Source organism: Salvelinus namaycush, chromosome 40, assembly GCF_016432855.1.
Source record: "Salvelinus namaycush isolate Seneca chromosome 40, SaNama_1.0, whole genome shotgun sequence".
Lineage (NCBI taxonomy): Eukaryota > Metazoa > Chordata > Actinopteri > Salmoniformes > Salmonidae > Salvelinus > Salvelinus namaycush.
This window is the reverse complement of record NC_052346.1, coordinates 15,549,048-15,560,366: the sequence shown is the minus strand read 5'-3', so window position 1 is coordinate 15,560,366 and position 11,319 is coordinate 15,549,048. Positions and strand designations below refer to the sequence as shown.

The following is an 11,319-nucleotide window of genomic DNA, read 5'->3' as shown; positions in this document are numbered from 1 at the left end:
TAACCTTGGAGAGAAATGTTAAAAAGGGTGGATTCCAGTCAAGTCGGTATGCAACACTCTTGGGTGTCTGAAGGTGTTATAATGGTTTATAATGGTGGGTATGAATGCCTGTGTGGATGGATATAAAGAAATTGTACACATCTGTTACACATATTTATTTTGAAAATATATTGATTGGAAATTAACATTTTAATTCTATAATTAAGTAAAAAAATATTTTTTTTGAAGATGTTATATTTTCCCTACTGTCATTAAATACTGACACCCATAGTTTGAATGAAGGGTTTTATCCAATAAAACCGTCAGACAATATCTTAGGATAGAGCTTACAAATATATTGTTACTTTTGAATGTGCTTCGATGTCAAATCGTGGCTTTTTGTATTGCTGAGGATAGAGTGTCTGAACACACAAGCACCTGCACTGTTTATTTAATTATGTTGCATTTATGGAAGATATCATAATTAAACAGTTCAATACAATTTGGTATGATAAAAAGACTGTCCACAAACTACGTTACAGCTATTCAATCATAAGTCACATGAATAATCCATAATATATTAATTTCATTTTTTTGTTTGCTTTATTACAGTGCAAAACAAAATATACATATGTGTATAATATATGCATATATTATTTAATGTGTTTGAATACAGGAAGAAGAGGTACAGCAATAGGTCAAGGTCCCCATGGTGATAGAAAGCTCTCTTTTCCAAAGCACTGTGAATGACTAGGGAACAGCCCTGAAGCAGTTGAAAGGGACTGGGGATCTACGACAGTAAATATCCCTACTGAGTTTTTATGACAGAAATCATGCCTTGAGATACGCAAAAAAAACATTTAAAATGTGTGTAAATCGTATCTAGATGTCACATTATCTAGATGGCTTGGCTTGAATTTCAAACCAGGATTCGCCCAGTTCCTATTGTGTGTGTGAATCCTTGAATGCATTGTTAGAGAGCCCGCAACATTCTGGATTTGTGCTACAGTGATTTCTGTTCGTCCTTTGGATAATACTAAAAGGGCCAACCCAATTGCCAAAAGAAAAAGATGAATCAAATTTTAAAAATGTCTTGTCTTTTGTATCTAACTTGATTGACACAGGCACTTGGTGAGTGTTTTAAGTTGGAATGTGAAATTTAGTAAAACATGTTAAACATAAAAAATGTATTATTTCTTAATACTGATAGATTTATCATGTGTCTACTGGTTATTTAAACTCTGAATCATCTTATTTCACAAGGTATTTTAGTAGGCCTTTAGTCAACTCCAACACAGTGGCTTTTCCCCATGCATTCATTAAACTGTATCAATCAATACGAATCACTCAATCCATTAAACTACTCTTCCTGTTCACTTCCTGATAGACCATCTCTTAGTTTTTACTTACAAATAACTATTATTGTACTGTTCCAAACCCAGGTAAGTAGCGATTAATATAGTCCTACCTTGTGTCAGAAGCTTAAAAACCAAACTAGCCAAATCCTACAATCTGGTCTGAAGAAGCATAGTATTTGCAGTCCTTTAAAAAGAGGTAATCAAAAAGGGAAAGTATTCAAGTACTGTTTCCAGTAAAAGGAGGGAGAAGTGTGCTTGTCAAAACCAGATGGCTAACACACACTGTCTCAACACCGTTCCTCCATGGTAAGGCTGGGCGTTACAGACAAAATATATTTTTTGTCTAAATGTGTTTTATGATTAGTGCATGACCTAGAATGGCAACAAATAAATTCTTTGTGATTTTAAATGAGCTTTCTCCATTCTGATGGTTTTATACACAACCAAACCAGGACAAAACCGACAGTGAACTAGTCCAATTTGTAGAACTTTTCATTTAATTTAGCACTGTATCAAAATTCTGTTATTGTAAAAATATATAGCGGTATGCAGATCCATACCGGTATTCACACTATAGTCGCCCAGCCCTCCTCCATGGATGTAGCGTTGATACGGCAGCAAAGGGACGACCAACAGTTTGCCTGGACATAATCTAAATATGTTTTTCCAACACCTATCCAGGTCCTCTTGCAGAATACCAATGGTTTTCCAGGCCACTGACTGGTACTGGTACTGTGTCCATGTGTCTGAGCATTTAGTCTGTCTGGGTTGAGGTCCATAGTCCACAGACAATGTAATCCAAAAAATCCTAAAAGATTATATTGTAATTTAAGGTGCAGTTCAGTCATCTGACTACTGTATTTATGAAAACGGGTCCATTAACCGTATAAATGTTATCTGGCACATTATCGCACATATTCCTATGGTTTTAATAAAAAAACGAATTAAACAAATACGATTAAGGGACATGGAACGTTTTGATAGCTGCAGTAACTGATAAATGTCATTCTCTATGATTCCATCCCCCTTAACAAGTACTGATGCCCATTCTGCTAGTCATTATGATACTAGCTGAGCGATGAAAGAAGTAAAACCACTTGACTTACACAAAGCCAATACTGTGCTTGTTAAATTTTTTAAATTGTCTCTTAGGGAATAAGTGAATAAAATAAAAAGCACATTAAAGTGTTAAAAGTAGTAAATATCCATTCATACAGCTATTATTTGCTTTTCCATACAGAGTTCTAGAACTGTTCGGTCTTCCGGAAACTTATCGACTCCAACCCGGCATTGTAGAACTGATTCTGATTGGATCCTGGGGGTTCTCTCCCATTACCTTCCTGCAACATGTTTTTTCTTCATGGTGAAGAATGCTGTAGATTCCCTCTACTTGACTGTCCTGTATGTTCCAATGACATTTGATGAAAGGCACTGTATAAAAACCTAACTCATTATAACCCACAACATCCATCTACACAAGCCCATCTGTGGTTGAGGGATGGTAGATTGTGTTCTGGAGGATCAAGTCCTCTGTTTCCCCAATAGAGGGCAGTACTAGCGTGGTTCTGAAGGGTTGAAGAAGAGGGGTGGGCTTGGAGGTGAAAGTCTTGTGGTTGATCTGGTGGACGGTAGGCTGAGGGGTGTACGGTTGGTGTGAAGACGCTTTAAGGCCGCGGTTCTCGGTCTGTCCTGTAGATGGCGGTAGTAGAGAGGTAGGGTGACTGACAGCACTGCTAGCTGGAGTCCCTCTGTTGCCTGAGCACCGTGTAGACATCTTCCACTTTACTGAGCCCTTCGAAGAAGGGGATTAGATCCAGGAGCTCGGTGTCGGCCATGTCATCGAACCACGACGCCACAGGCACCTGCAGCCACACACAGACGGGACAGAGTCAGACATGCATGTAGTTACAATGAGATAATTACAATGGCGAGGCACCAGAGTCGGTCATATAGCTAGTCACAACGAGAACCAGGCTCTGGTTTCAATGAACTAGTGAGCTAGTTAGAATGCAGCTAGAGAGACAGCTGATGGCACTTTCCTTCAAGTGGTACGACGTCCTGCTTCTACATGGTCCTTCAGTCATATAATGGTATAGTTTATAAATGATTCATAAAAAAGGTTTGTAAAGAGTTTATAGATAGTCAGCCAACATCTGCCATCTTTTTTTTTTTTAAGTAATGGATGCTGAAAGAGGAGGAGGAACAGAAAGAGGAGGGGGCCAAGGAGGAGGAGGAGAGTGGTTCTTACAGCGTTGTCTGGGTGAAAGACGTAGGAGGCTGGGGAGTTGTCTATGATGATGACCTTGTTCAGGTCCCTGCCCAGACGACTCAGGTCCTTCACGTAGTTCCCCCGGTGGAACACACACGACTCACGGAACAGACGGCCGCGGAACGCACCCCACTTATCCAGCAGGTCTGACACTGGGTCAGCATACTGGAGAAACACACATAGCGGTCTCCGTATCAGGTGAGGAAAACAAGTGACATTTGTGATTTCCTGTCTTTTGCAGCTTTTGACCAGCCTTAAAAAGGTCCAATGCAGCTGTTTATCTCAATATAAAATCATTTCTGGGTAACAATTAAAGTACCTCACTGTGATTGTTTTCAATTAAAATGGTCAAAAAGAAACAAATAGCTTCTTAGAAAGAGCAATTTCTCTAGCAAGAATTTTGCTAGGAATGTTTGGAAGTGGTCTGAGTGTGGAGGGGAAACTGAATGCTCTCTGTTATTGGCAGTGAGGTTTGGAACTCTTTCTTATTGGTCTATTAACTAATTTACTCCCAGGTGATGTCACCAGGCAGGCCAAAACTCCATCCCACCAAAACAGGCTGAAATTTAAGGCAGTCTTTTCAAAACAGCTCGTACACGAAAAGGGCATTATCATTTTCACACTACTATTCCAACCACAGCGTGGAAATATAAAACACAGAAATATCACGTTTTTGACAGCAATGGGCCTTTTTAAACAAACTTGTTTTGATTGCATTGAGTCATTTGCTGGTTTAACATGGTGTTGTCCTCACCTTAGCCAGGCTAGCTGTGAACAGAATACATTCAAACAGCTCTCCCATCCTCTTCAGGAACTCATCCACGTGAGGTCGCTTCAACACATATACCTGGATGGATACATTGTATGTTAAGTTTAAGGTTTAAACAAATAACCAAATACATTATCTTTCCACCTCTCGTCTTTAACAAAATGAAAAAGAACCCCCCCACTCAGATGCATTGGGCCGTCTTTCACTTCTTCTTTCCGTAGTGGTCTGCTGCCGAGGGTCATGGTCCTGAACCAAGTCATGCAGAATAGGCTTTACCTTTCTGAACAAACCTATCCTGGATTACTTGAATCAGGCCCAGGCCCAAGATACACTGTTGGCTCCAACTTCAGAACAATGTAGGGGGTGACAGTCTCTCACCGTGACTCCAACGTTCCTTATGTGGTAGAAAACCCAAGGCCTCAGATGCCATTCTAACCCAGCCCAGAACCAGCCCTGGGGAAAGTGGCTACTGACTGGGCAGTTGGTAACATACAGATATACAGTATTGTAGGGAGCCATAATATACCTTGACAATACTGAAGGATTTTACATGGAAAGGTAGAGGCTGATGGCATTGGTCTGTGAAAATGTATTTCAATGAATTGCATGGTCTGTGATAGTTAAGCTCTTCACCATGCGTAGTGATAGGCTCACCTGATGAACAGTTCCATCGATCTCTACGGGAATGATAAAATCAGCATTGTTCACCGGCTGTGGGAATAATAAAGATACATTATTTTGAACAAAACCACTTGAAAGACATCCTAAACACCAGAAACACAGTATACATGAGAGAAACCATGTGTATTTAGAATAAAAAAACAGATAGTCTGGATGTGTGAAAGTGGCAACAATGACAGAGATGTCATTGTGACTGCCAACAATAATACTGTGGAGAAACCAATCTCTTTCCTCGCTCTCAGAGTGTTTCTCATTACTATTGGACATTACTGCCTGGTGATGTCATGGTTTCACAAGAGGGGAAAAATCTCTCTCCATAAAAAGAAAACAGGAGATGCAAAAAGGCACACAAAAACATGTGTCCATTGCATTTGCGAGGGATAGGACATTTTTTTAAGAAAAGCTAAACCCAATATTAAATGGTACAGCAATTGTATCAAAGTTCACCAATAGCTTTAGAGCTCATGGTTGATGGGAAAATGGATCTGTGCCTATATAATATTACTAGTGTAAATGGTGTGGCAGTATGTTCCTGGTCTTACCTTGAATGAGCTGTGGACCAGTGTTTCATCCAGGTCTATGACAACACAGATCTTCCCTGCGTCTTTTGACTTGGCCTGAGGCAGCAGCGGTCTGACTTGGACCTGAACCACACACCCAATTAACGTACACAAACCACAAACTAACATTTGTCATGGTACATGCAAAATACAAACTACACTGTGACATAGACCTAAAAAACCTCCAACATCAAGTCACGTCCTAGTTGGTAACATTTACTATGACATCATAAAAACACACAAACAGCATTTACCTGGACCTACACAAACACTGCAAATATAAACTAGACCAGAGCATTCACCTGGACCGACGCAAACACTGCATATACAAAATAGACCAGATCATTTACCTGGACCGACGCAAACACTGCATATACAGTGGGGAGAACAAGTATTTGATACACTGCCGATTTTGCAGGTTTTCCTACTTACAAAGCATGTAGAGGTCTGTAATTTTTATCATAGGTACACTTCAACTGTGAGAGACGGAATCTAAAACAAAAATCCAGAAAATCACATTGTATGATTTTTAAGTAATTCATTTGCATTTTATTGCATGACATAAGTATTTGATACATCAGAAAAGCAGAACTTAATATTTGGTACAGAAACCTTTGTTTGCAATTACAGAGATCATACGTTTCCTGTAGTTCTTGACCAGGTTTGCACACACTGCAACAGGGATTTTGGCCCACTCCTCCATACATACCTTCTCCAGATCCTTCAGGTTTCGGGGCTGTCGCTGGGCAATACGGACTTTCGGCTCCCTCCAAAGATTTTCTATTGGGTTCAGTGTCTGGAGACTGGCTAGGCCACTCCAGGACCTTGAGATGCTTCTTACGGAGCCACTCCTTAGTTGCCCTGGCTGTGTGTTTCCGGTCGTTGTCATGCTGGAAGACCCAGCCACGACCCATCTTCAATGCTCTTACTGAGGGAAGGAGGTTGTAGGCCAAGATCTCACGATACATGGCCCCATCCATCCTCCCCTCAATACGGTGCAGTCATCCTGTCCCCTTTGCAGAAAAGCATCCCCAAAGAATGATGTTTCCACCTCCATGCTTCACGGTTGGGATGGTGTTCTTGGGGTTGTACTCATCCTTCTTCCTCCAAACACAGCGAGTGGAGTTTAGACCAAAAATCTCTATTTTAGTCTCATCAGACCACATGACCTTCTCCCATTCCTCCTTTGGATCATCTAGATGGTCATTGAGAAACTTCAGACGGGCCTGGACATGCGCTGGCTTGAGCAGGGGGACCTTGCGTGCGCTGCAGGATTTTAATCCATGACGGCGTAGTGTGTTACTAATGGTTTTCTTTGAGACTGTGGTCCCAGCTCTCTTCAGGTCATTGACCAGGTCCTGCCGTGTAGTTCTGGGCTGATCCCTCACCTTCCTCATGATCATTGATGCCCCACGAGGTGAGATCTTGCATGGAGCCCCAGACCGAGGGTGATTGACCGTCATCTTGAACTTCTTCCATTTTCTAATAATTCCGCCAAGAGTTGTTGCCTTCTCACCAAGCTGCTTGCCTATTGTCCTGTAGCCCATCCCAGCCTTGTGCAGGTCTACAATTTTATCCCTGATGTCCTTACACAGCTCTCTGGTCTTGGCCATTGTGGAGAGGTTGGAGTCTGTTTGATTGAGTGTGTGGACAGGTGTCTTTTATACAGGTAACGAGTTCAAACAGGTGCAGTTAATACAGGTAATGAGTGGAGAACAGGAGGGCTTCTTAAAGAAAAACTAACAGGTCTGTGAGAGCCGGAATTCTTACTGGTTGGTAGGTGATCAAATACTTACGTCATGCAATAAAATGCAAATGAATTACTTAAAAATCATACAATGTGATTTTCTGGATTTTTGTTTTAGATTCCGTCTCTCACAGTTGAATTGTACCTATGATAAAATTGACAGACCTCTACATGCTTTGTAAGTAGGAAAACCTGCAAAATCGGCAGTGTATCAAAAACTTGTTCTCACCACTGTATGAACTAGACCACAGCATTTACCTGGACCTATGCAAACACTGCATATACAAACTAGACCACAGCATTTACCTGGACCGACGCAAACACTGCATATACAAAATAGACCAGAGCATTTACCTAGACCTACGCAAACCATAGACATAGATTCTAAAACATCCCTGGACCATTAAAGAGAGCAGTGGTACATACCTTGGAGACAGTCCCGTTCTCCTCCACCAGTAGCGGGGCGTTGTTGTTGACCGGAGGGGGCTCCGCCTGGTCATGACATAGGCAGCAGAAGAGGCTGTGGAACAGGCCTCGACTCCTGGGCTTCTTAGACGATGAGGGTGGGGGACCTGGAAGAAAATAATGGGTCCATCCGTCAGTCACACAGTCTTCCCGTATCTATTTACTCTCACTTCTCCCTGATGTGGTTTATTCACCGAGTCTTAACTTGAGACACATGTACATGCTGTAGTTTGAACTCTTGCGTAACTTGTGGGGTGATGTCGATTGAACATATGCGTGGAAATTCCTGTAGCCCGAGTTGGGATTTGTCCCGATGCGAACAACCTATTTCTGCAGATATACTGTATGCCCAAAGTATAATACATGTGACGTAATGGTTATTTTTCAAGTTCATTCCAGCAGAATTTATGTAATGTATAGCATCTTTAGTCTTTGACCTCATTTCACTTCAACCTGATGCCCTTTTCCCAATGGTTGGAATGAAAAACATTTAACAGATAAAACAGACTTTACTTGGTTATAAGAGGAATGTCCTTGAGGCGAGAGACATGATTGTGCAGCTTTAATATTTCCATGAGGAATATGTAAACTTAGCTAAGAAAGTCATGAGAGGGGCATATCACTTCAAATCAGTGACAGTTTGAGTAGCCACTTAAATCATTACATCTAACTCAATTTATTATAATGTCGAATCTCTATTTCTAAGCGTTGCCTGACTATGACTGCCAGTCTTGGAATAAAACATTTTCTTAAGACTAAACTGACTTCACTTTTTTGTAGACCTTTTGTTTAATATAATAAAGCTTGTGAGTTCCACTACTCACTCTCTGCAAACTTCTGCCCAATCAGAAAAGGGACAAATGTTTTCCTTAAACTCTCCTCCCTTCTCTCCCCCTTTCATTCTCTTTATTCCCTGTCTTTCTCTCACTCGCAACGTGACCGTGTTACAAACTCTTTCACTGTCCCCCCTTTCTTTCTCTCCCTCTCTGGCCCGTTCCAGACCTGTGACCCTCCTCTGCCCACTGCCACGTCCAGGCCAAACCAAAACAGGAAGGGGAAATGCGGGGGCAGATCAGAGGGGGAAACAGATCGTGTCAGCCCACCACCACTGACGCAGCAGGATCAGATGTCACACAACAAGGCAGGTTACAGAGAGCAGACAGCGGCCTGGGAATAGGGCCTCGGCAGGGATACGTCTAATCCATTCCCTCTCCTTTAAAGCTACAATATGTAACTTTTTGGGCGACCTGAACAAATTCACATATAAATGTGTGTTATAAATGTGTGTTATAAATCTGTCATTCTCATTGAAAGCAGGTTGAAGAAGCAGTAGATCTGTTCTATGTACACTATTTCTATGCTTCCCATTCTTGTTTTGTTTTTACTATTGGTTTTGTACACCAGCTTCAAACAGCTGAAAATACAATGTTTTTGGTTATGGAGAAATATATTTCACAGCGGTTTAGATGGTACAATGATTCTCTACACTATACTTGCTTGTTTTGTCACAAACTGAAATTAGACAAACTATTAGAATTTTGGCAACCAGGAAATAGTCGAGCGATTTCTGCATAGTGGATCTTCAAGAGAGGGGCCCAATTCCAAATCAGGCCCTCCCTAGGCCCTAGATCCTGGTTGAGTCTGCTGCCTAACAGATATGAAAGGATTGAAAGATCAACCAGAGAGCTTTCAGGAGCTCTTATTGTATCACAGATACTTTAGATACTGCCTACCTATCAAATCCTTTCACATCTGATAAACAAGAGGAGTCTCTGGGTTGGTTAGTGACCAGTAACGCAGGTTGCCCATTGGCCCAGGTCAGCTAGAGACAGGAAGTTACAGCGTTAAACAGGAAGTCCGTCAAAGTCATGGGCTTTCACTCCATTTGTGTCTCCTGGACATGGCTTTCACACAGTGCTTCCCTTAGGATTTATTTCAGCCATGGTGGCAAGGTACGGGGTACATTGCTACTGGCGTTAGTGCAATGACATGCTAGCTGTTCCCATAGACTTCCAGTCATTGAGCCAACGACTATCCATTTAAAAAGTGTCTATGAATATAGGGAAACACTGCAACATAAACCTTTCTCTGAGAATATTTGTTTTGATAACACATTACTATACAGTTAGAGGAGCTACTTATACCAGGAAGTAAAACTACAGTCTACCTGGTACGATTACATCACAAACACTAAATACAATCCCTACTTGGTGCCACCTCACACCTTGCTTGACACATTATCTCCAGACTTCTCTGAGGTTTATCACTGAGACACAGCTACCACTCCGACAACGTTGTGACCAAGTTGTGGACAACAAACCAAGATGGCATTTCTCATATAGCCTATGGCTGTAGTTTAACTCTGCCATCCATCGAGTTTTATGTTGCCAATGAGGAGGTACAAGGTGCGTGGGCAGGCCTTAATCTCTGTTTTGAATGGGTCATTATAATGTAGATACTAGGGCTGGCTATTGAAGCTGTACAGTCCTCTTGTGGTAACTACTGATTGCATAACAGCGGGAAAAGCTTTTCAAGAACGCCCCACCCATAAAACATGTTAACCAGTCTTCTAGAACAATGGTTAATGTAAACAAAACACACGTTTATAAATGCATCAGTCTGTAGCCTAGTACACAGCTGCGTTTTAAATGTTGAAACTCTCAACAAGTTATTTCAGAAGTGTTCGCTTTTTTAGGAGGTCTATGACAGACAGCAACTACAGCCTCGTCAATTAATTGTAGCTAGATTACGCGATTTGATTGAGTGGGCTCGTCCGTCCTCACTGCAGTAACCTTGCCTGTCAAAAAGTTGCCATTTGAAGCTTAGTTGTTGCCATTCATTGTGGTCACACAATGGTAGTAGACGATTGCAGATTTGATACAGTTTCGTTTCGTAAACACTGTCCTCGTCGTTGAAAACACCCAATGGACGACGAACTAGGCTAGCTAACTGTGAAAAGTTTTGAGTGTGGTGCAAAACAACTGACGTGCATCTTGAGAACTTTCTCCAAAACTTACCCTTCTCTCTATTCGCCTCTTCATCTCGACTAACTTGCGTGATTATTGAGGACTGGTGGTCCATTACACCAGACTTGATCCACAATAGAAACTAAAAACTTTGTTCCGTTTTAGATTGTTCGCTGACTAGGAACATTAAATTATAAATGCGCACAAAGTTACATAACCGCAAACAGTATTTAAATACATTACGCATCCAAACGATTACATTTCTCGGCTATTCAATGACGTACCAGACCGGTATAAAATCTACAAATAAAAGTTATATACATTTAAAAGGGAGTTGGTAACTTTGTTTCAACATGGAGTTCAACTCCGCTCTCAATTTGAAGATACAAACATGGAACTCGGCGGTTTCAAGGCTTCCCATTCCTTTTAAAGTGGCACACAAATATATGATTGTGCACCGACAGTGGCAGTCCACTTTTGCAAGAGTACTCGACAGACTACGACGGTCCCTTGAACCATAAATTA

At 41.4% G+C, this 11,319-nt stretch overlaps 1 protein-coding gene across 1 annotated transcript; it reads right to left on the bottom strand.

Moving 5' to 3' along the window:
• Positions 1 to 140: 140 nt before the first annotated feature.
• On the bottom strand, positions 141 to 11,192 carry LOC120033300 (carboxy-terminal domain RNA polymerase II polypeptide A small phosphatase 1-like). Its single transcript, XM_038979578.1, has 7 exons — positions 10,846 to 11,192; positions 7,790 to 7,935; positions 5,599 to 5,700; positions 5,030 to 5,086; positions 4,361 to 4,453; positions 3,586 to 3,771; positions 141 to 3,199 (listed from the first exon to the last, which is right to left on the bottom strand). The coding sequence occupies exons 1-7, from the start codon at positions 10,907 to 10,909 to the stop codon at positions 3,071 to 3,073; spliced, it is 777 nt and encodes a 258-aa protein (XP_038835506.1). The 5' UTR covers positions 10,910 to 11,192; the 3' UTR covers positions 141 to 3,070.
• Positions 11,193 to 11,319: the final 127 nt, after the last annotated feature.

Bases quoted from the DNA above. Each gene is read 5' to 3' on its own strand.
- LOC120033300 (XM_038979578.1), bottom strand. From the start codon at position 10,909: ATGGACCACCAGTCCTCAATAATCACGCAAGTTAGTCGAGATGAAGAG. The intron at 7,936-10,845 runs GTAAGTTTTGGA...ATTTTCTTCCAG, and splicing joins AGAGGCGAATAGAGAGAAGG to GTCCCCCACCCTCATCGTCT. The intron at 5,087-5,598 runs GTAAGACCAGGA...TTATTCCCACAG, and splicing joins TGGTCCACAGCTCATTCAAG to CCGGTGAACAATGCTGATTT.